Source organism: Drosophila hydei, unplaced genomic scaffold, assembly GCF_003285905.1.
Source record: "Drosophila hydei strain 15085-1641.00,03,60 unplaced genomic scaffold, DhydRS2 tig00000001-arrow-pilon, whole genome shotgun sequence".
Lineage (NCBI taxonomy): Eukaryota > Metazoa > Arthropoda > Insecta > Diptera > Drosophilidae > Drosophila > Drosophila hydei.
The window spans coordinates 4,573,127-4,599,021 of NW_022045643.1; the positions used below are offsets into that span (position 1 = coordinate 4,573,127).

The 25,895-nt window shown below is 42.7% G+C and overlaps 2 protein-coding genes across 16 annotated transcripts in view; one reads left to right on the forward strand and one right to left on the reverse strand.

The window, feature by feature from the left end:
* LOC111601742 (protein alan shepard) overlaps window positions 1-25,895 on the reverse strand; it is a 150,520-nt gene that overhangs the window by 71,369 nt on the left and 53,256 nt on the right. The window lies entirely within an intron of this gene.
* Window positions 20,774-22,803, forward strand: LOC111601743. Its single transcript, XM_023318483.2, has 2 exons — window positions 20,774-20,932; window positions 20,996-22,803. Exons 1-2 carry the CDS (start codon window positions 20,865-20,867, stop codon window positions 22,728-22,730), a joined length of 1,803 nt encoding a protein of 600 aa, XP_023174251.2. The 5' UTR covers window positions 20,774-20,864; the 3' UTR covers window positions 22,731-22,803.

Below are 25,895 nucleotides of genomic sequence, written 5' to 3' on the forward strand. Positions count from 1 at the left end.
GGCCTCGCCCCGTTGCCGCTCGTCTCGTTTCGGTTATATTATTGGTAATTTCGTCGCGTTTTGAACATTTTTGTTGACGCTTTTGTTCTATTCTATTAGATATTTTCGTTCGCCATTTTTATGCAAAGAGCGTTACGTGCCACGCCCACAAATGTGGCTGCCACTGCTGCTGCTTATAGACGTCGTTCCACGTCTAGCTGTCTGCCTGTCTGGCAAAGGCAAAGGCAACGGCAACGGCAACGGCAAACAGCGCTCCGGCCAAAATCAAGCGCAAAATATTAATGATAATAATTTATTACCAACTGACAGGTAGACAGGGAGACCCACAGCGCGCCACGGAGGCACAGTATGGAGGTGTCGCTGTCACGCCTTACTCATGGGCACTGATAAACGCTTTGTGATTAGCGCTGCCAATGCTCCAATTGTTGTTGTTGTTGTTGTTCTTGTTGGCTGCTGCCGCCGCTCGACAGCCATTGTCATTTTTATTGTCATTTTGCAAATTTATGCGCAAATTCGAGTTTGGTTTTTCTCTTCCTCTGTCCCTCACGCTCTTTGTCTTCTTTTTTTCTGCTGAATACGTGCGCTTGGATAATTGCTTGGACAGGGTATGGCGTGTGTTTGCATAAGCCAAAAAGCCATTCAAGCTCGCTGAACAATACCAACACAAATATACAAATATTTCAACTTAAGTTTGTGTGTTTAAAGCGTTTCAAAATTCTAGAAGTTTTTTAATTTAAAGCGTTTTCGAGTTCGCTTCGATAATAGATAAAGTGCTTTAGAAATATCTGGCAAATTATTAAAGCTCAGCTTGGAGTTAGCGGCTCTCTGTTAAATTAAATTTCGATACAGAATTGAATTTCTCTACAAAAGTGTTGTTCATAAAAATAGTAAATGAAAAGTATTTTTTCTTGGAAAATAAAAAGATAGCAAAAATTAGTTTAGTATAGAGTGCGAAGAAGAAAAAATCCTGCTACTTTCGGTGAAAGTTCCTTGCATTTTAACGGCTTTAAAAAGAAAGTCGATTTGCAATGCATCGACTGTTCATAAAAATAGTAGTGCTGATTTAAGGAGCTGATAAAAATAAATAAAAAATAGTATAATAAAAACAATGTATGCACAGAAAGTATAAAATATGTTAGTCTTAATATTCGTTCAAGATCATTTTCAAAACATTTTGTTTATCACTAAATTTTGTAGTGCAACATTTATTGATCCGTCGCACTACTATTTTTATGAATACCTGCAATCTCTAAGGTTTCGCAGCTTCTCTTAAGGCTCTAGAGTTTCAAAATCATTTTGTAATTACTTAAAGCAAAATGTGTTGAAAAGGAAAGCAAAAGCTGCGCTGCAAGCGATTCACTTGCCAATGCAAAGACCGAAACAAGAGCAGTGCTAAAGTAGAATGCATAATATTTGCATTTTGCCTAAGAAAAGTCTGCACGCACACACACACACAGAGACACACACACACTCTCTCACTCTCATATATACATTGGCAGGCTGTGTGACTCTTTGCATAATTCATATTTTCCAACCACTTATTGTTTAAACTAAATAAAGCAAAAACTTTTTCCATAATTAAAACCGACGGCAAAGCTGCAGAAAGTCGCCTGGGGAATGGGCTGGCAGCGCTGTGTAGGTGCTTGGGCTGGGTCTGCATATGCCCAGCGGAAAAGGCGCAAAAGCAGAAACAAAAGAATTTTTCTTTTCAGGCGCAAAAATTTTGCCTTTTTTCTTTTGTACCCGCAGCAAAGAGCCGAGCACCAAGCGGGCATATTGAAGTGTTTGCAATTTATAGTAATAGCCGTACAGGGTATCTGAATGCCAGCCATCTTCATTTGCCCATTGTTGCGGCGCTTTAGCCTTGCGTATTTAAATTCTATGCGGTAAATTAAATTTTGTATTGTACTCGCATTGGGCATGAACATGCGCCACATAATAATGGTAATGGGGATGTGGGCGTGGCATAGTCCAAAAATAGCAGCAACTAAAAAATCGGCAAAACAAAAGCGCGACAGGAGGTGCGGCGAACAGGCATTAGAAAAAAAGCGAAAAGATTTTTCCTTCACTTGCTTTTGTTTTGCTATGCAAATGCACATGTGTGTGTGTGACTGTGTGTGTGTGCCTTGCATATATGCAACTTTTTCAGCCTATTTTGCATATTCTCTCTAACATTTTCTATAGACCTTTTCTGCCATGCCTCGCGGGCAGAAAGGGAAAACAGCTTGTGTTTTTTTTTTGCAATTATTTTATTTCCATTTTCAGTTTGCACTACTTGTTGGTATTTTTCATTTATGTATGTATGAGTGTGTGTGTGTGTGTGTGTGTGTGTATGTGTGTGTGCATCCACTCAGCTTAAATATGAATATGCATTTGAATACTAGTTTTGTTTTTCTTTTTCGGTTTTTTGAATCTCTGAGCCGTTTTTGTAGTTGAATATTTTGTATAAATACCTAGACCGGCAAGAAGCAGCAGAGTATAGGGTATCTAGGCATATGACATGCAATTAGAGCTAACAAATAAGATATTTTAAATATGTGACACATTTGATATCAACTTCTCTTTGCCTCAAATTTATTGTCACAATCGTTCGGCTAGAAATAATCTCCTAAGTCAGCTAGATCTGCGCGCCTGTCGTGGCCTGTTGGCATTATGGCTTCATTAACATAATTTGCGCTATTTGTTTTCCACGTAAAATAAACTCTCAGCGCATTATGCAATAACACATAATTCATTTCACAAAATTCTTCAAAATGAGGCAATAAAAACGTGTTTTATGTGGAGCATTTGATATCTTAAATTTCCAACTGAACTAAAATGTCTATAAAAAGGGCTCAAATGTCTACGAATTTCCATTATGCAAAGATAAAAGGACAAGGATAGGTGGCTGCCTCGGCTTCAGCTTCAGCTTCAGCGTGACTGCGTCCCTGCGCGCTGGGCAATTCATCTCAGTGCGTTTATTTTATGGCCACGTCTTAGCCCGAGTGCCAAGTGAGGCATAAAAGTGGATGCCCACCCGAGCCAGAACCAGAACCAGAACGAGAACCCCTATCACTATAGTCCCTAAAACGTAACGCAGGCAGCCATCGGCCACGCACACCTCAAAGGCAACATCGAGGACAATCTGCGTGCGTCAACGACGCGTGCAAGTTTTATGTTTCCATCATAAACGATAATATATAACAGTGCTGAGCACATTAAACAGAGCCGTTGCCGCTGGAAAGAGGCTGACAAAGCTCATGCTGCGATACGCTACTGGAGACCTCAAAGAGGCCTCTCTTTGCTTCAGTTGCAAGCGAGTGGTGGCACGCCCGTCTGTGCAATAATCAATTTAAGATTTTGCACGCCTTTGCCTCCGTCTGACAGGAGGACATTCAACAAATTTTCATTAAATGTAACAGCTAAAAACAACAACAGCAACGACTCGAGCACAAATCCAATAAAATGAACGAGTTGAAATGTCGCCGAGGCAGGCCAGAGGCTGTGGGTGCACGAGGCGTGGCTAAGCGTCAGTCGTTGTCGCTGTGATTTGAAGATATTTTTCTTTTTGGCAACAGCAGCAATAACAATTGCAGACGCACACAAACACAAACACAAACAAACATAAAAAATGACATTTACGACAAAATTACATTTTCTAAAAAAAAAGCAAACGAATCCTTGTTTCGGGCTTAACGTAGAAATTGAACTTTTGGAAACGGGTTGCGCTCTAAGCTCTTAACGCCCAGCTGTCGGGCGCTGGCAGCAGTCAAAACTTTGCTGCTAAAATGATTTTCCAGTGCCATATTTGGAAGAGCGAGAGCAAACGGACGGAACAGCTGCTTGTTATTTATGTGCTGGACAGCGCGAAGGCGTGAAAGAAATCAGCAAGAAAGACGGCGTGGCTGCAGTAGAGATTAGGCAAATTGTTAATACGCTGTAAAAAGAACGCTAGGAATTGGCGATGGCAATGATTAAAGCAATTTATAATGTTAAATATGGAACTGAAATGAAGATAAGTCAGAAGAGATCTTTCATTGAATGGAGGTGCTTATGAGTGACCCAAGCTGGTATAAAGATAGGTATTGTTTAGCTGTAAGAGAGACGTATGGATAGACTTCTAGATCTGGCAGCCTCTGTCTTTTCTTGTGCCCGAAACTGAAGAGGAACATGGAAGGAAACGTTCGCTAGGATTGAGAAGGTATGAATTGAGTAGGGCTTCGGAGATGTGGAAGAAAGAGGTATGGACTGAGGAGGTATGGACTGAGGTGGTATGGACGGAGGAGGAGTCATGGAAGGGGAAGCTAAACAAGATCATAAAAAAGAGTTTCATTCAGTTGCTTCGAGTACTAAAAAGAACATTGTCACAAATCTCAGTACATGACTAATAAGCATTATCTTCAAGGCTACAAAATAGTTACTCAGATGCAAGCCAATCCAGTGTACTTGCTCAGCCTATTCCACAGTCTTTCTTATTCAGCACATAAGCCTGGCGCTAGCTGCGCTGCCTTCGCATACTCTACTATGCATTTTAGCATATCCTTGAAATATATATATATATATATATATATATATATATAAAGTGAATTGAAATAATTTTGCAACTTTCGGCGCTTTTTCTGACTACTGTTATTTATGCCACGTATTTATTTTAGGCACAACATAAAATTTCATTTTAGCGGCGCTGCAATTGCATTGTGTTTTGTGCTTTTTTTGGCCATTGTGTTGCGGGCCAACTTTTTGGACTGTAGTTGGAAATTATTTTGTTAATAAATTCAAATGCAGCTGCTAAGTGCAGTTTGGGAACGACGGGTCGGCAGCTGGCCAAAAGCGCACGACTCATTTAAGCCATCATTTAAGCTCGTTTCCTGTGCCAGTCACGTGCGCATCATAAATTCAACGCTCGACAAAAATTACAATTTTAGTTTTAATGAAAATTCTGCACTGTAATTGTAAATTGTCCAACACTGCCACGACCCCCCCTTTCCTCTGCCCCTCTCAAACTGTCCACGCATTTATATTAACTGCACATTTTTATTGAATTTTTAATGCGCGAGACAACGAGTCGCTCTCTAGCCACATTTAGTTTACATTTAGTTGGCCCCAAAAAGTAGGCTATGAATTTTTATGATCACAATTAAATTCGCAAATGACAAAAAAACATTATTGAGCATTATTTAATTATGCTCGCCGAAAACTAATTAAAAAACTCATTTGAGCGCAGTGCTGGAGGTGTTCAGCATTAAAGAAGCTTAAAGCTGTTCGCCACTGCAGCTTGCTGTTGCTTAGATAATGATTATTGAAGTCAAGAGCTTATAAATAGATGATTTTTATGGTAATTACGAAACTTGGCGAAGAATCGATGTGTGTGTTGCTGTGGAAAGACTCGAAAATATTTCGTTTGTTTTGGACGAGTTTAAAGAGAAGTCTGCAAGCTCCTTGAGCTGCTGCTCAATCATATTTGAGCTGCCTTTTCTATAAAGTTTTTCAAAATTTACAAACTTCTCATAATTAATTAGCTGCATAACAGCTAGCATAAGCCTAATTCAACCAGGCTCAAGGCGACAGATGTATTTGAGTTGAGTTGTTTGCACACATTTAATTGTGTCTGCCACATAAACACTGTAATCCTTGTTAATTCTTTTTGGTCTGCTGCTTGCTGCTTGCACAATGGATCTTTTTAACACTTGCGGTTACAGGGTATGGCGAAACAGAACAAAAACCCAATTATACGTCAAGACAGTGAAACATTTGTAGCTCCTCTGGCTCTCGCTCTCTCTCCTTCTCTGTGTGTGTGTTTATTTGATTGTGTGCGTGTGCGTGTGTCTGCGGTCTCGTTGTGCGTGTTCATTCGTCAGCGCGAGCGACGCTTAAATTAAAATCTTTAAGCGGCTTTATGGTAACAAGGCGCCCATTTTGTTGGCCATGTAATCCATGCAAGGCAATAAATCTTTGTGCCCAAGCAAAACGGAAACCAGCTGCAGCATTTCTTCAGCCATTCTCATACGAATTTTTTGTTTTTTTTTTCTATGCTTCACTCTCCCTGTCTCTCTCTCTCTCTCTCTCTCTCTCTCTCTCTCTCTGTCTTTTTTTCTTGTATTTTATGTTTTGTTGCGCTGGTTGCTTTGTTCGACCGCCGCAAACTCTACAGCGGCTACATTTGCGTAGCGACTCGCATCTTCTACACTCGAGGCCAATACCAAAACACAAAATTTAATTATAATTTCTTTGGTTTTCCTTTACAATTTCCCTGCCTTTTGGGGAATGTACAGTCTGCAACAATCAACCCCCCGACTCTTGTTCTTGTTATTATGGCAACTGTTGCTAGACAGGCTCAGACTAGGTGTCCGCATGCATGTATTTATGCATTCCAAAAATGTATTAAATTTGGGCTCTAATTAAAAATTGTTTTGTGCGTAGCCTGGCATTCCAGTCGTCTCTGCATAAATTGCTAAACTTTCTATAAATAAAGGCATGCCTCAATTATTTTAACCAACTACCATTTGTAAGGGGTCGCGTTTTTTTTCTGAAATTCGATATTACCTGAACACGTTCTATATTTTTGAAATTCGAAACACGTTTGACGCCTGTTGTAGCAGGACACTGTTTGTCGTTCGATGTCAACAAATTCGTATGCAGGAAAACCACAAGTCGACAGCAACAACGGAATTCGATACTGTTGCGATAACTGTTAAGATTATGATATGACATCCGCTCGAGTCATATTTCAGTGGGCGTAGCAAACGAACAGCGTTCATTGTACTGACATATTTGCTCTCGTAGCATTGCTCCTTTGCCAAGCCACCTCAGTTCTTACGGTCTGCTTAAGCCACAAAAAGCAAAAAAACGGAAAACCGAGCAAAAGAAATTGTATTTCAATTGCGGACTTGAGGCTTAACACAAAAAAAAAACGCTGTTGACGGCATCGTTAGCGTATAATTAAAAGCATAGACCCAGATTGAGAAGTGTGCAAAGCTGACTGCTTCTTCTTCTTCTGCTTCTGCTTCTGCTTCCTCTTTCATTTCGACTTGGCCATGAGGTTGGCTTTCGCTTCTTTTCATTTATTCACAGTGCGGAGCCAGGCAAATGTTGTTTTAATTAAAAATAATCGAGTTTTGTGCGCAAATTGCAACAAAATGAGTTGACAAAAAGTTTTTGGCGCGTTGCATGCAAGGCTAACAGACACACGCGCACGCACACGCACACAGGCATAAGCACACATGTGTGAGATAAGCTCAGCCGCCATTTTGTTCATTTTGTAAGACATGCGGCTGCTACGTGTGCATACCTATGTGTGTGTATGTGTAAAGCCAAACAAAATGAAAATGTCACTGCATATAAAAGCAGGAAAAGCGTACGTGACTCGCATTGCCGGAAATTAAGCGGTGTCCCAACACGTCCAATGTAGGGCGTGGCAGTAAAACAGGGTGCGGGCAGGCCGACAGACGGACAGACGGGCTGCTGCTGCCCCAGGCAGCAAGCAACCAGACGACAATTGCAACCGCAAAAATGTCGCTTGTTTGTCAATAACAATGAAAACTCGTTCGAAAATGGCAAAGATGCTGGCCCTATAGAAGCGGCAAGTAAACTGTAGCATACTTTCAAGCGCAATAAATTGAATTCAATAGCAATGCAATAATTAAATCGAGTTAAAGCCTAGCACAAATAACTTTATGCAATGTGATTGAAGTTCAGTTGCCTGTTTGCTTTAGTTAAAGTCTGTTGGCGCCAGCAACTTTTTGGTCAGTTGTTGGCAATTAACCAACTCACACACACACACAGAGACGCGCATGGCACACACAGACAGCAAATTGTCACGGTCCACTCACGTATTGTCGCAAATCGTAGTCCTGGCTGTACGCAAATTGATTATAATTGCGTTGCTCAGCATTCGAGCGATGCAAATTGAAATGCAATCGCAGCAATGAGATGCGTTGCAAGCGCTCTCGAATATAGTTGTTCATGGTGTTGTTGTTGCTGTTGCTGTTGCTGCTGCTGCTGCTGCTGCTGCAGTTGCTGTGGCAGTTGCTATTGCTATTGCTGTTGCTGTTGCCGCCTTTGTTCATCATAATTTTTATTTTTGTAAACACACGCGTGGCAATGTGCTGGCGCGTTGAACGGATACTGACAAATGTGTGCAGGGCATTGGCGCGTCCGCCTGCTGTGCCATAAAGTTCCACTAAGGTAAGCCGAGACGGGCGCAACAGACTAAACAAATGTTGCCAGTAAACAAGCAGCTGGCGGCACATGAAATGGGATACCAAATGGCTCAATCAATTATGCAGCAATTGAAACAAGTTAAGTTCAACACTTCATGAGAACTTCAATGCGATACGCCGTTTACAACAACAACAACAACAACTGGGCAGCTGAAGATGCTTAAAGTGGAAAATTCAATTGAGTCGCCAGACAGGCAAAATTACCTAGTCGAAGGCGAAGAAGTCCGTCTTTATCCCTAGCTTAATATAATGTAATACTGTACAGTGCATAATAGAGTTTGTTTTCAAAGTCTTCATTCCTAGTATTGCTGTAAGGCTGACACCTCTTATAGACTTATTGCAGGCGTCTTATTCTTTGCCTCTTCAAATTGCCAGTTCGTGAGTGTGAGACGAGAGTGAGGATCGTCAGTGCACGAAGAGAAGCGACTAGAAATTGATATCATAAAATTGCACACAATTCGACAGATGATACAACGGGAATACGAGTGGCAGGTGATCAAGCTTAAGCTTAACATGTTATAAATGCTTGGAGCAGCTTGAAGTGAGTTACGCCAGACTAAATTCTGCTTACAAAATATGTATTCATAATTCTAATTCTTGCCTTATGCATAGAATGAATGTATATATACATCTATATCATTTTACAGTCGAGCAAACATCTTAAATTATGCATGTGAAAGCCAAAGGCAATGGAACAGTCAAACTTATAAGCCACTTAACAAACCATAATTCAGGCATGCGGTCCCTTTGTTAATTTCTATATATTTACATATATTATGCACACACACACACACAGACACAATGGGCAATCACAAGTCCAAGTGAAATGCTCCAGGGATAAGCGGCTAAACTATTTGCTGGACTAGAATTGAAAAAGGTTTCAGCCGAGTTAATAGAACAGGGCTAAAAAGAAACAAGATAAGTTGAGCAAGGTTTTCGCTTTGCATAATATAAAAAAGTAAGAGAAGAACTTGAATTTTAGAATAGAAAACACATTTAATACTTTGGCATACACTGCAATAAAATGTGGGCAATTATTTAGGCTTTTAACATGTCAGCCACGTGGCGCAGGCAACTCAAATCGGAAACGGAAACAGAGACGCACACACACACGGCTGCACACATGTTGTATGTGCGTGTATCTGGGGTATTTTACGAATTGAATTTTGATTTGGGTTGCCATTAAAGAGAATTGCCCAACCAAAATGAAAGACATATTTTTGCTTGAATGCCTCAAAAAGTTGACCGTGCCCCATTCAAGCAACGTTTAACGCAACATACACATGAAATTGGAATGACAAAGTGCTGGCAGGGGCAGCAGTGTGGGTTTGATTTTACCAAATGTCAAATTGCAAAGGAGGTTAACATTTGTCTGATTGGAAACTCAAGACTTTTAATGAGTTTTGTGAGTGGGCAGATGGACAAACAGAACAGCAAAAAGGTTTGAGGCTAGGGTTACAAAACTTTTCTCTTTAAGTTAAGTTTACCAATCGCGATCAGTCGTTCGACCTGTAAAGACGTGAATTCGAACAGCCTTCGCTTAAGCTCTACTGCTGCAGAGTTCTAAAAATAGAACTTTGCGGTGCATTCTTCAACGCAACAGCAACAAAAACCGCACACGCAGCGTTTTCTTATCGCTTGCTTCCGCGTAACTCAATTGCTTTAATTGCAATTTACGAAATTTCGTCGCTTGGCGCGAGTGCGCCTGCACTCAAAAGCACAATCCGCGATGACATCTAATGTCAATAACCTCGCTACAGCTGTAAAGGTAAATGCAGAAATGCAAGCCCAGCTTAACGTTGTGATGGCAAATAGGCAAGCCTCCATCATGCCAATAAACTCAAAAATAGATATCGCCTCCGTGCAAGGCATCACTAACAACAAAAACACGAAACGTAAACAGCCAAATTCACCAAAAACCATCAAGAAAAGGCTCATCTTCGACGAACCAAGCACCAGCAATGCAGCATTAATATCAGAAAATCGATTTTCACTGCTCGTAGAAGAAGATGAAGACTACAGCGAATCACCTGTAGCTCCAGAAGCCCCAGTATTGACCGACCAGCAAACTACTCCGAAACCTCGTCCGCCCCCCATATGGTGTCCAAACATCAAGTCTGTGGCCCTACTTCAACAGATAATAGATAAAGTAATTGATGCTAAATCATACGTAATTAAGCCAAAGAAGAATAACATAGGTGTATTAACCCAATGCAGTGAGGACTATCGCAGAGTTATAGACCACTTTACTAAGCTGGAATTGGAGTTCCACTGCTACCAGCTTAAGGAGGACAAACCATATAGAGTCGTGTTCAAAGGGCTTCACTCCAGCACTGATACAACACTAATTAAAAAGGAATTGGAAACCAAAGGCCACACAATTACAAATGTGCACAACCCACTGAGCCGTATGGACAAAACACCGCTAAATATATTTTTTGTTGACGTGGCTCAGGCCCCCAACAACAAAGAAATTTTGGACATTCGAGTTGTCTGCAGGCAACGCTGCACAGTGGAACTGCCAAGAAGATACAACGACCTGACACAATGCCATCGCTGTCAAGAATTTGGACACACACAACGCTACTGCCACAAAGCTCCCAGATGTGTGCGTTGCGCCGGGAAACACGCATCCAAAGACTGCACCCGCGAAAAGGACCAGGCACCAACTTGTGTGCACTGTGAGTTACAGCACCCAGCCAACTATAAGGGCTGCCAAGTATACAAGCGGTTGCGCAAATTGCAATCCCCAGCACAAAAAAGGAGTCCCACACAAACACCGTCTACGGGTCCGAGTACTGCTTCCGAAATTACAAGGCCCCGGAGCATTACCCAAGCCACGAGCTTTGCAACGCCTATTAGTGGTGTTTCTTACGCACAGGCCGCTAGAGGTGGACCGTCAAATAAGAATACCACAAGTGACACTTTGTTCACTGAAATGCTTCAGCAACAACAACGTCAGTTTGACGCAATTAATGCCGAGCTCAAAGCGATGCGAGAAGTACAATCCCAACAAGCAACCATGCTAAACAGTTTAATGGCCATCATAACCAAGCTTGCCTACAAATAATGGCTTTACGTGTGGGTATCTGGAACGCCAATGGCCTGAGAAACAAGACTCAGGAACTGGCTGCGTTTCTCTCACAAGAAAACATAGATATAATGTTAATAACAGAAACTCATGAGTGCCCCACTACACAAATTTTCGGATACGAACACTATCAGGCTCATGGTGAAGGAGCAAACTGCTTTGGTGGATCCTCAATCCTCATACGAGCAACAATACCGCATACACCTTTACTGCCAATTTGCAACGCAACAATGCAGGTCTCAGCCATCACCCTGCCTACGTCTATTGGAGCGATCGAAGTTGCGTCAATTTATCTTCCGCCAAACACTGGTCTGTGTGATCATCACATGGAACAGGTTCTAGGCCAAAGGTTGAATAAGACCCTCATCGGCGGCGACTGGAATGGATGGCACCCATTTTGGGGAAGCAATAGTGCGAATCGTCGCGGAGAAGTCATATTTGAGGCGATTCAAAACTTACAATTCAGCATATTGGCGACTGGAGCCCCCACCCGTTACCCAATTAATGGACACAGGCCCTCGGCAATCGACTTCGCTGTCTACAAAGGCATCTGTGACCGGCAATTGACCATTGAAGAATCCTTGGACCTATCCTCTGACCACCTGCCACTAATAGTCACAATCCACGCGCAGCCACAGCCCTTGCCCATTAGGAAACAACTACTGCCAGCAGGATCAGATTTAGGAGTCTTTAGGCGCGAGCTCCATTACTCTTTGCACATAGAAATGGAACTTAACACTCCTGAAGACGTGGACTACGCAGCAAACAAACTGCAGGAAGAAATAGTCAAAGCTGCGCACCAAGCCGCCCCACCATCTTGCCAAACAAGACAACAGTCTCCGTACAACATCCCCCTCACCTTGGAGGCCCAACACCTACTAATACACAAAAGATGGGCCAGGAGACGCTGGTTAAGATTACGCACGCCTGATGCCAAATCCATGTACAACGAAGCCACGAGGCATCTTAAAGCTGCTCTCGCCCTGCTTCAAAAGAGGTGTATCAGCGATGCGCTGGTACGAGCTGAATCGCCCACTGACGCAGAGTTTCAATTATGGAAATTTACAAGAAAGCTCAAACGGCAGCCAATACGACGTCATCCCATTCGGAGCATTTCTGGTTCCTGGCACATTGGAGACGAAGCTCAAGCTGAGGCTTTTGCAAACCACCTTCAAGACCAATTCACGCCGGTGATTACCGCAGAGGCCTCAGAAATCGAAGCAACAGAAGACATCGTTCTCTCGCCCCTCCCAGCTGAAGACCAGATAACTGGATGTACAAAAGAAGAGGTTCTTGAACACATCAGAAGAGTGAAGGCAAAAAAATCCCCTGGATATGATCTAATAAACGGCAGAGTCCTTAGAGCACTGCCTGACTCCACCATAGACTACATAACTATGGTGTACAACGCCATGCTCCGCATCCGGCACTTTCCAGCCTGCTGGAAGCGCGCCGTGATTGTGATGATTCCTAAGCCTGGCAAACCCGTGGGAGAAATTGAGTCGTACAGACCAATTAGCCTGTTGCCAGTACTCTCCAAAATATTCGAAAGAATATTTCTGGAACGAGTACTGACACATCTGGGACGCCAGGAGGCCATTCCAAACCATCAGTTTGGCTTCAGGAGACAGCATGGAACACCGGAACAGGTTCACAGAGTTGTGCACCATATCCTTGGAGCCTTTGAAGAAAAGATGTACTGCTCTGCCGTCTTTTTAGACATCAAACAGGCGTTTGATCGAGTTTGGCACCTGGGACTGCTGCAGAAAGTGAGGACCACCCTTCCAGCCCCATTTTTCGCGTTGCTATCCTCATACCTTATTGGAAGAACCTTCCAAGTGTCAAGGGGGCAAACAGTATCCTTGACTAGACCAATTATGGCTGGAGTACCACAGGGTAGTGTTCTAGGCCCAACACTTTATACTTTATTCACAGGAGATATGCCAACTCCCGAGCCAAATATAGGAAGTACAGATGCAGTACTCATAGCGACCTATGCAGATGACACCGCCATCTTATCACGTCACGTATCTGCGCAAGAAGCTTCAGACTCACTACAAAAATATCTGGACTCTTTCGGACGCTGGGCAAAACGGTGGTGTATCACCATTAATGCACAAAAGTCTGTACATACTACCTTCGCCACTAGAAGAGGAGATTGCCCAAGCGTTGCATTGGGGCCCACTATTCCCAAAGCCTCAAAAGTAAAGTACCTTGGTATCACTCTTGACAGAAGGCTGACTTTTAAAGCGCACATAAGTCAAGTAACCTCAAAATGCAAAAGCAAGCTAAAAACCCTCGACTGGATGCTGAGAGCTTCAAGCAAGTTGTCTTACAGCAGCAAGGCCGCCATCTACAAGGCAATAGTTGTCCCAACCTTCGTATATGGTATCTCTCTATGGGGCTCCTCGGCGAAGACTACAAGGAACAAAATTCAGACCCTGCAGAATAAAGCACTACGCAGATGGACTGGAGCCAGCTGGTTTGTAAGAAACTCAGTCTTACATAGGGATTTAGCAATTCCCACAGTTGCTGAACTCATTGGGCGACACAGTTCAAGATACGCGGACAGACTTGCAGCGCATCCTAACCATCTCGCAAGCAACCTGGCTATAAACAACAATAGGCGAAGACTGAAGAGATTGCATCCTCTAGACAATATTAGAACTAATTAAGATAGTAGCTACAAGTGCAGAATAATTGGCATATCTGCCCTCCCATTAGTTAAGGTTTAGAGCTAAATGCGCTATAGAGTCTAAGACAATAAGCTGCAACAAAATAAAGAAATAAAAAAAGTTAAGTTTAAGAAAGCAATTGAGAATGTGACGAGACAGAGACAGAAATAGAGATAGAGATAATAACAGAGATTCCTGAGACAGGTAACAGAGACTACAGAGAATGTAACAGAGACTGTAACAGGGACTGTAACAGAGACTGTAACAAAGACTGTAACAGGGACTGTAAAAGAGACTGTAACTGGGACTGTAAAAGAGACTCTAACAGAGACTCTAACAGAGATTAGAACATAGTCAACTGAGACTGAAATAGAGACAAATAAGACTAAGATTGAGATAGAGACAGAGACAGAGACAGACTGAGACTGAGACTGAGATTGAGACTGAGACTGAGACTGTGATTGTCACTGTGATTACTGCAGTGACTGTATTGGATAAAATCAATGCAAATACGTGAGACAATAAATTACAGTTTGTTTATTCTTTGATTGAATTTCAAATACCCTACAATTGGCAAAAAGCTACGATAAGGTCTAGTAAAGATTTAAACACATACTTCTTGCTGCAGTTTAGGGTTTTAATTTGAACAGCGCATTCGCTAGTCGGCTTTATCGGCATTTTTATTTCTATTTTGGTTAGACATCAATTATGCCGCAAGGCTCGTAGTCCCATTTCCAGTTGCTGTTTGATCAAGTCAATCAACGGTCTGATTGCTGAACTCGAACTAATTTGCTAAATTTAACAAAGCGCTGCCAACATCGCATACAACCAGCAGCTGTGTGTGAGTAGGTGTGTGTGTGTTTGTTGCCAATGGGACTGGGCCAAGTTAATTACAATAATGAAGCTAATTTCGTTGTGCGTTAAAAGGCAAAAAGGAAAACCACAAATTAGTGCAAAAATAACGAAGGACATTACACAGACTCAATGCGTTATAGAGTGGTGCCGTGGGCGGGGCAGGTGGATGGTTGAGTGGTTGGGTGGTTGGGTGGCTGGGTGCTTGGCTCTGGCCGACTTATCTCAATCCAAGACGCATTTTTCAACGTTCTCTGGTTTTTGTCCCAACCCAAGCCAAGGGTGAGGGGAAGGCGGATGCTGCGGTTGTCGCAGCTCTTGCGGTTTTCCAGGTCAACTAAAAATACTTTTCGGTTTCTTGTTTTTCGCCCTGCATAATTTATACTCAAAGCTCGACCTTTTTTCTTTTTTTTTTGTATTTTTTTTTTTATTTTCTGCTCTGTTCTGCTTTTGCCGCGGTACGCCAAAACCGCCTTTGCGTCATTTTCACTTTTGTATTTAATTAAGAGTGCGTGCCAGCGTCTGCAGTTTGAGTTTTGAGTTAATGCCATAGCCACGCCTACGACAAGCAGCACCCGCTGTAAAGCAAGCAAGAAAGGCGGACAGCCTGCCACTTTAGTATCTGCCACAAGGCGGCAGGTGGTGCGGTGCTGTTTGCTGCTGCTCGCTGCGTGAGAGCTCGCCAAAGTTATTAACTGCCACTAATTACACATTTCGCCTCGGCTACGCATTTATATTCCAACATGGCAGTTACTTTTTCATTTTTGTATATATCGCTAGATCCAAATGTAAAACCAGAACATGAATCCTTCATAATGCTCCTTATTGCCATTGCCAGTGCTGCCACAGCCATTGTTGTTGTTGTTGTTGTTGTTGCTGTGGCTGTGCCATAAAAATTCTGGTAATTATTGCTACGGTTTTTATATTTGTTCGTTTTTTGCTCGCGACTCTTGCGGTGCTTGGCTCTTGTCTTAATTACAGTGGATTATAAATATTAAAAAACGGAAGTCGTTGCCAGTAATCAGACATTGGCTCGGCTCTCGCAGACATTTTCTTCCTCTTCCTCATATTTTGTGGCAAAAAAGGAATTGAAAAATGGCTGCTTAATTAACTAAGGCGGAACAGTGAGGCAAGTGCACTCTGTGTGAGTAATACATGAAGGATACAGGTAGATCGAGAGATGGAGAAAGACCCCACAAATGTCATATATAGAAATATATGACAGAGCTAAGATGGGATAAGTGTGAAGAAGAGGTCTACTTTGGCATTAGCGTGACAGGGGTAAATGGAGAGAGATAGAAAGACAGGTAAGTAAATAGGCAGAGTAATAGAGACACAGAGAGATGAACAAAATGCATAGAAAAACAGGGTGAAGGTAGCGAGCGAGGAAGAGACAAAGATATATAATTAAAGTGAGTTAGCTGAATAGAGGAAGAAAGAATGAGAGAGTGAGAGGAGGAGAGAGAATGAGAGAACGAGAGAAAGAAAAGGATCGACTGGGTAAGGGCGAGAGAGAGAAACATGTGGGAGAGAGGGAGAGAGAAGGATAGGAATACTATTTAATAAGTAGAGAATGAGATAGCAAGACTGAGGAGATAGAGAGAGAGAGCGAGATAGGGAGAGCCACAGAGAAAGAGTCCAGAACAAAAAAAGACCCCATGAAATATGAAGACAGAGAGAGATGGAATGAGAGAGAGGGATAAAGAAAGATAGAAAATAGTAAAATACTCTTCTATAAAATTTAATATATTTGCTTCAAAAATGTAATTTGTTTGATTGCAAAGCGAAAAGAAATCATTTATGCCAACTCCCCCGTAAATATGTGCAAAATTTAATAACAAAAAGATGTGAATTTTTGATTAGGACAGCAGCTGGTGTCGAGTGACTTTCAAAAGGCGAGTCACGTCAGACTTCACAATTTGGCAATATTTTTAAGTTAAAGTCATATGGACAGCTCTGCTGTATTTGCAATATATTAAAAATCTAACACAGCCTGAAACACTTACAACATTTTGCACATATGGCAGCGTCACGCTTACATCAAAATCTCATGTTGCCAAACACAATGCCGCCGCCGTCGCCACCGCCGCTTAGCGCCCGCCCTCGAGCCAAACACTCAACGGCAGCCGGTTCGCAATTGAGTGCTAGAAATTGTAAACCCTCTCAGCAGTCACTCCAAAAATAAGTAACAAGAGCCAGGCGCACAAGCACAAGAACTATAAAACTAAAGTACACAAAAGAGTATATACATACATTTATTTATAACAATAACCATGTCTAAGAACAACAATATATTGGGGCAAGAAATAAATAAAAAATAATAAGTGGAAGAAAAGCTGGACGTATACGTAATTTGAGCTAGCAATAGACAGGCTATTATTCTCTGGAGTAACTCAAGCAGTTGCCTGATTGAAAATAAAAAATATGCTGTCCACGTTGATAATAATGGAAGCTAAGGGCAGCTGGCAAAAAGCGCAGCAGCAGCACTGCCACTTCAGGTATGGCTCGAAGCACTGTTCTGACTTATGTCCATGCACTGAGCAGACCAGAACATGACAGGCTGCCACCACCGCCAACAACAACAACAACAACAACAACAACAACAAATCGTGAACTCAACTTTGACATTTCTGCATGTAACTCAGACAGTTGCTGCCCCACTTCAAATGCCTAACAAAAGATATTCTCTGTGTGTGTAGGTGGGAGGCGTGTTGTAGGGGCAAAAAGGCGTGTCCAACTTCCATACAACTTGTTTGCCGCAAAATGATTTATGACAATGCGTTGAAAGTTTTCAAAGTGTGCTGCGAGCTAGCTGTCAATGCCAGCCACACCCATCACACCACACACACACACTCAATCCTTGACAGCGTCTATTAAAGACAGCGACAGCTGCTCACATATTTATCTGATTTTCAATTTTCAAGCGTTCGCTATGGAATTGTTTAAAGTGCGAAAAGTAGAAGCTCCTGGGCCAATAAGTTGACAGGCAAAAACGACGTCGCACATGTCCTTCCAAAACAGGACAACGGCTGCCGTGGCAGCAGCAGCAGCAGCGTATGCAACATCCTTAGGCCACTTACACGTACTCAAGAATTGCCAATCTTCAGCTGTGGCTGGGGCTGGGGCTGCGGCTGCGGCTGCCTCGCACTTTGCACATTATTCAAGATGCAAGCGGCGTCTGCTTCACAGCATATGCGCTTGAGTGTGTGTGTGGGATGTGGGGGCGTGGCCTGTGCACGTCTCTCATATGTGGCATGCCGCTGCACGTTGACGTTAATGTCCGCAAATGTTACCTGGCTGTCACAAGCGCCAGAACCACATTGCTCTGCCCCCGCGAATGCCTCTGCATGGCTAGACGTGTGTGTGTGTGTGTGTGTGTGTGTGTGAAGCCAGGTACGTCCTGGCACTCACACCACACCCATTGTCGTATTTGTCTTATGAACTGTCAAACTGACATTCATTGACGCTTGACATGTAATAAACGAAACGAAACGCAACGCAACGAAAACAAAATGAAACGCAATGAAACGAAATAAAATGAAAATGCAGCAGCAACTGAGTTGGAGGAAGATAGCAAAAGAGAGAGAGAGAGAGAGAGAGAGAGAGAGAGAGAGAGAGAGAGAGAGAGAGAGAGAGAGAGAGAGAGAGAGAGAGAGAGAGAGAGAGAGAGAGAAATGGGAAAACGATTGCGGCCTGCCCGCTTTTAATATGATATTTCCCACAATTTTACGTAAATATGCATAAATAATTGCGTTTATTTTATGAGGAAAGGGAAATGTTAATAGCATTTCAACTGCAGCATAAAACCAAATAATTCTGGAATTATTTATGTCATGCTCGAAAACGAAACGATTTTCAAATACTCTACCGAGTGTAGGGTATTTGTAATGAGAGAGCAAACAGTTCTTGATGTGAGTCGAAGTCGAAGATCCCACATTAAATTATACTACAGCTAGATTGAAAGTGGTAGCTAGACTGATATATAAAGCTGTGTATACTGTAAGGAAGAGTATATTTAATATATAATCAATGTAATGCTAAACACAAATGTATTTTGGCATCTTTTGAAATGGCAAGCAGCAGGCACACCTGGCAGGCGCTCGGCACAATCAGAGCTCTGAAGTCACAGCGAGAATCGAGAGTCGTAGACGTAGCTGAATTTTACACAATGCAAACATAATGAGTTCGGGGAAATGCAAATAATTCGCAATGGAAATCATTATTGAGCACTGAACCAAACAGGCAGACAGCCCCAGACAGCCAGGCAGGCGTGCAGGTGGGCGGGCGGACGGAGGAAGGAGCTGGCTTGTTGTTGGGTCTTAGAGCTTGGTTTGGCAGACAACATTCGTGAAAATTCATGGGCAAAGCCCTAAGTGGAAGTGCACTCTTGTTGCAGTCAACGAAGAAGAAGAAGAAAAATAAAAGAAGAACAGTTCGCTCGCTTGGGAATTGCCCAGCGAAAAATTTAAAGAAAATGGGAAAACTCTGATGGCAGTGGCCAGCAGCACTTGAAGCACTTGGTGGTTACACACCAAGAAATCACACACACATACACACGCACAGACAGACAGACATCGCCTTGTCGTGGGCGATAATCGTTAAGCGATTTCATTTCATTTCATTTCGCTTCGTGTTCTCGCCGCTGTTAAATGAAGTGTTTAAAATTTACGATTTTGTGTAAATTTATTGCACAATGCCAAGAAGGAAACGACTGGCCGCGAGTGGCCTAAGCAAATGGCCAGAAAAACAGCTAGACCAGCAGCAAATAAATTAAATGAAACGAATACAAAAACCAAAAAAGCACAAAACCAAAAAAATAAACCGAAGCTAAACAAAAATAAAGTCGAAAACGGCTTTGATGGCAGCTCGGGGAATCAATCTGCACATGTGACTGAAGTATCTCGTATTGCGGCTGATTGGATGACACGAAATAAAAACCTCACACACACACACACACTCACACATTCACAGGAAATTGTTAATAGCAATGGCTGACTGCACGCTGCACCCACCGCGCCCAGCGCACCGCCGCCCACTTCACCTGACTTGCTGTACACACTCTGACTGACTAAGCCAATTACGTGGCTGCCAGCCAAAAACAAAAGGACAATAAAGTGCCAGCTCGTAAATGAAGGGGAGGCAGCTCAGCGCAAAGCAGCTTAGCTAAGCACTGTTGCTAGCCATTGACAGCACGTTACGTATACGCAGCGTGCGGCTTCGTTTTCAATAAACCGCACAAAATAAGCAAAGCACAAACAAAATCTTTTGCATACTTCTGCGCGCAGCTGAAGTGGCAACAGCCAGGAGCAACCACAACGGCACTTGATGAGCTTTCCAATTACATTTAACTGTTGTCTCGTGTTATCTGGCCTGGCTGTTAACTGTTAGTTGCCACTGCTGCGCTAAGAAATTAACTTTGCTCTGTCGTAAAACTCACAGCACACAAAATTTCTTTTCTCCAGACACACGCTCTCTCGCCCCTCTCTAAAAAATTATCATAAGTTTGCTATATGTATGCGGGAAATGAAATTTTTGTTGTGATTCAGCGCAATTTGTGTAATGAAAACAACGGTCGAGGGCGACGTTGAAGATGTAGCACAAAATATCTATAGCACAGCTCACAGGCATGCGAATGGCAGTCGGCACAGGTGGGCACAGGTGGGCACAGTGGGGTACAGTTGCAGGTGCTACAAATGGCTGACGAATCACAAGTTTGTCAACATTTTAGGCGCTTGTTTAATTAACTGTTGTTGATATAATTAGCTGCTTTAGAAGGAAAAGGAAATTAAGAAAAGCTTCAGCAAATTACAAATTTCTAATTGGATTTTTAAACTAAGTAAATAATAAATGCATAACAAATAAACTTAGTTACAGACTTCCTGACTTCTGAACGTGTCATCAACTAGTCACATACTTTCCACTCGTTTTTTACACATTTGTCAGTCCGAAAGTATCGGAGATATTCATTTTGTTGTCACACAAGCTGACAGTGCTATGAATTTATTTGAATTGAGCTAAGCTTAAAATTTTTAAAGTTAAGATAACGAAATGAGTAGCAAGAAGCGCATGAAAGGAGGCAACTGCTGCTGCTGTCCGCCCGTACGCTGCGAGCCAACGTGAGCACAGAATGGAATTAACTCTTCCTCGTCGTAGCTTCAATTCTTTTTGTATACTTGCAGCTTCTCAAGATCAGTTGGTTACTATGAACGGGACCCGTGTTGCCTGGAACATTGCCGCATCTACGGCGCACACGATGAGCCCTATGTGCGCCCCTTCGATCCCAAGGAGTGCAAGGCTCTGCAGCGCGAGTTTCATGACAGATCATTGGGCTTCCCGTTGGGCCTTGTTTACGGTTCGGTGCCCATAAAGCAAGGCTTACCGAATGGGGATGCCATCCGTTATGCTGCACTTTTGAAAGCATTTACGGCCACTTACTTTACCAGACGTAACGAGTGGTCACCGGAGCTGGTTGATCAGGTGATTAACGAGGGGCAGGTGCTGTTCAACGATTCGGAGGGCTTGGAGGAGCCCAACGCCAATCGCTATCCAGAAGTCTATGATGCCAACGAGCAGTTGGTTACGCGACATTTTAAGATAAACGACATTGAGTTCGCCATCGAGCTAGATGCACCCTTCGAAGTGTACGGCATCAAGAATAAACTCAAAAATATCCGACGCATTCTATCCGCCTTCTTTAAGAAGCACACCATCGGTCTCTTCTACGCAAACAGTACGTATTTGCTGATATGGAAGGATACTGGCGTTTGGATGGTGCTCGATTTGAATGGACGGGAGAAGGACACGCTGAAATTAAATTCGGAAGGCGGCTATCCAATACTGCTGGCCATGCGTTCCATTGACAATGTCATACATTTGATACGCGAGGAATGCAATCTGGATAAGAACAGCAAGTTTACGTTGCGCGACATGTTGGTTGTGCGGCTGGTGACGCCCGGCGAGCAAGGCTTCAGCCAGGAGCGTGAGTTCGGGCCACGGATGAGCGAATTCGATGTGATTGCCTCCGACTATGGCTATCTGAAGTCGAATCTGCACTTGACGCTAAATCCAAAGGATGCGCTGCGTAATCGCAGCGCACTGCCAGTGTCTGTGGCCACGGCATTGGCCTCCAAGATCGATCATCCGGCCACCTGGGATATGAAGACCTACGATAAAGTCCTCTGCTATGGCGTCAACATGTGCAAGAACTGCTGGGAGCCATGCACAGATATTAATCAGCCGATGGACTTGGATACGTTTCCGCGCCAGGTGCGCATGGGTCAATTTGTGGCCGAGGTGATGCTCACACCAAACGTCTTCGAGGGCTGGTGGAAGTGTGTGCCCATGTACAAGTACAACGATTTCCATTTGATGCTGGAGAAGGCGATTGACGAGAACGACTACATCATCTTTCAGATCAACAATCAAATGTATTCGATATGGAAGAAGGGTGAATTCATCTATCTGATGGATCCCTATCGCCATCACATTGTGGGCCGCATACTCGAGGAGGGCGACGATCCAAAAAGTGCCTCGGTGCGCATGTTTGGCAATATGGATCGTCTGCTGAGCGTCTTTCACCAGATACTGCTCGAATCCAATCGTTCGGCAATCTTTCACATACACACGCTGCGTATACGTAACATCACCGAATGCCCACCGGGCACGGCGCCGATGCTTTTGCCACCTGACCAGGATATAGAGGTGGTCTCGCTCAACGAGACCATACGCTTCGATGAGAGCTATGATAAGTGCATGGAGGAGCTGGCCGCAATTAGTGACTACGAAGAGGACCTGGCTTCCGAGATCGAGCCCATCGAGGAGGTCAGCTCGTCCGAGGAAATGGTCGAGGAGGAAGAGGGCGGCGAGGCAGGCCCCGCCGAGGGCGACGAAGAAGAGGACGAGCCCGACGAGTAATACTAAAATGTCTTCAGTCTTTTGTCTACATTGTCACATTTGGATCAATAAATTTAAGTTAAATAATGCCCAACCGATTGTAGTTTTATCTGTTTGTTTACTTTTACTTTTCCATTAATAATTTGCGAGTGGCTAATGCAGCTGCTGGATTGCATAATGAAACTATCAAATCGAAAGTTCGATTACGTATTTCATTAGATGGTAATTTGTGTGGTTTCGCTGTCCGTTTATATGCCAAAGGCCACAGCATTCATGTCTCATGCGTTTTTCTCTCTGCTTTTAAGCGAAAAGTTATCACAGTTGTTCACATGAAGCCCCCACTCAACCAGTTTTTTCTTGCTTCTCTCTGTTAACAAGCGGCGGTAAAGGAAAAAAAAACACAAAACCCATTTTGAATTAAATGTCACGTTGTCGTGTAAGTTCGCTTGTTCAGCATCAAGTGAAGGCGACTAAAATAGTACTACGCTCCTTGACGGAAGACCCTATCATATGACCACCTAACAGTGCTACAAACTGGGCGTGCCAGTTGGGGAGGCTGGGGGTGTGCATAAGTGTGCTCGCAGACTCAAGTCCACGCCTTGTTCATGTATGTCATTAAAAAGGAACAGAAAAAGCGAGATAAAAAGAAGAACGAGAATAGGAAAGAAAGAATCGTTTGTTAGTTGCTGCCGGTTGCTGCCTGGCATGCCTGGAGGCTGGCTGTCTGGGCTGGCTCGGCAAGTGCAGTTGCAGGTGCCATAGCAGCCACTCCACATACATACACACGCACATCAGTCAGTCAGTCAGTCAGTCACTTAGATGGGAATTCTTCTACAGCCTTCACCTGGGCAAGTTATACGCCTCGTTGCAAGCATTGTTGTTGCCGCTGCCGCCGCTGCTGGTCGCCTGCACAACAATAACAAGCATGCTCTGCCACGCCTATACGCTGTGCGAGTGCCTTCAATGGAACGCTTTGAATTCACAAGTGACATTTTACAAAACTCGACAGCGCGAAATTAATGGAAATTTAAAAATTGCATTTTTCGACATCAACAAATGCGACTTTGTGTGTGTGTGTGGGTGTCTCTGTGGCAAGTGTAAGCTCTGACAATGCGGTCTTGTAGATGGCACGCTGGCTTCACCTGCCATACCTCTGCATAAGATAATAGAGTCGACAACTTGGAGCTGCTAAAGACATGACACCGAACACGTCAGCCGCGACACGATTTAAAAAGGTTTTTTCCCATTTTATGTTTGTTGTTGAGTAAGATTGAAAACTTAGTTGGTTATTTAACTTGCTGAAGCTTGGATAGCAGCAATGGACGTATTTAAATTCTAATTTTAAAATAATCTTATATTAAATAGCAATTTTTGTGTACTTACAATCGCAATACAATAAATTATTATCTATAAATTTAAGCTGCCTAGATGAGGCTTGCCTAGAAAATGAAGCTCGACTATTATATCGTCATCATTATCATTGAATAATTTACCATCTTGTTTAATACTAAAACTATCATTATTTCCTTCATCAACAGCCTCATGTTGATTATTACTACAGTTAAATATATATTTATAAATACTTTTAGCATTATCATATTTTTAATTATAATTTTTATCTTCATCATTAAGAACTTGCTTATTACTAAAACTATTATAATCATCATCAGCTACATAATCGTTATCAGTAGTACCAAGATCATTAACATTATTCTTATTTGATCATCAGCCATTTTATTAAAATTATAAAAATTACGCTCATCGATCATCATTACAATCATGATCACAATTATCAGCTTCATAATAATTATAATATTTCTTATGAGTATTTTCATTAAATATATTTATATAAATCATATTAATATATATTTAATATTTTTTATGTATATCATATATATATATATATATTTAAAAATTATTATTATAATTTAAGATATGTTAAAATATTTTTTTTTTTTTTTTTTTTTTCGTTTTTATTTCTTTATTTTGTTGCAGCTTATTGTCTTAGACTCTATAGCGCATTTAGCTCTAAACCTTAACTAATGGGAGGGCAGATATGCCAATTATTCTGCACTTGTAGCTACTATCTTAATTAGTTCTAATATTGTCTAGAGGATGCAATCTCTTCAGTCTTCGCCTATTGTTGTTTATAGCCAGGTTGCTTGCGAGATGGTTAGGATGCGCTGCAAGTCTGTCCGCGTATCTTGAACTGTGTCGCCCAATGAGTTCAGCAACTGTGGGAATTGCTAAATCCCTATGTAAGACTGAGTTTCTTACAAACCAGCTGGCTCCAGTCCATCTGCGTAGTGCTTTATTCTGCAGGGTCTGAATTTTGTTCCTTGTAGTCTTCGCCGAGGAGCCCCATAGAGAGATACCATATACGAAGGTTGGGACAACTATTGCCTTGTAGATGGCGGCCTTGCTGCTGTAAGACAACTTGCTTGAAGCTCTCAGCATCCAGTCGAGGGTTTTTAGCTTGCTTTTGCATTTTGAGGTTACTTGACTTATGTGCGCTTTAAAAGTCAGCCTTCTGTCAAGAGTGATACCAAGGTACTTTACTTTTGAGGCTTTGGGAATAGTGGGCCCCAATGCAACGCTTGGGCAATCTCCTCTTCTAGTGGCGAAGGTAGTATGTACAGACTTTTGTGCATTAATGGTGATACACCACCGTTTTGCCCAGCGTCCGAAAGAGTCCAGATATTTTTGTAGTGAGTCTGAAGCTTCTTGCGCAGATACGTGACGTGATAAGATGGCGGTGTCATCTGCATAGGTCGCTATGAGTACTGCATCTGTACTTCCTATATTTGGCTCGGGAGTTGGCATATCTCCTGTGAATAAAGTATAAAGTGTTGGGCCTAGAACACTACCCTGTGGTACTCCAGCCATAATTGGTCTAGTCAAGGATACTGTTTGCCCCCTTGACACTTGGAAGGTTCTTCCAATAAGGTATGAGGATAGCAACGCGAAAAATGGGGCTGGAAGGGTGGTCCTCACTTTCTGCAGCAGTCCCAGGTGCCAAACTCGATCAAACGCCTGTTTGATGTCTAAAAAGACGGCAGAGCAGTACATCTTTTCTTCAAAGGCTCCAAGGATATGGTGCACAACTCTGTGAACCTGTTCCGGTGTTCCATGCTGTCTCCTGAAGCCAAACTGATGGTTTGGAATGGCCTCCTGGCGTCCCAGATG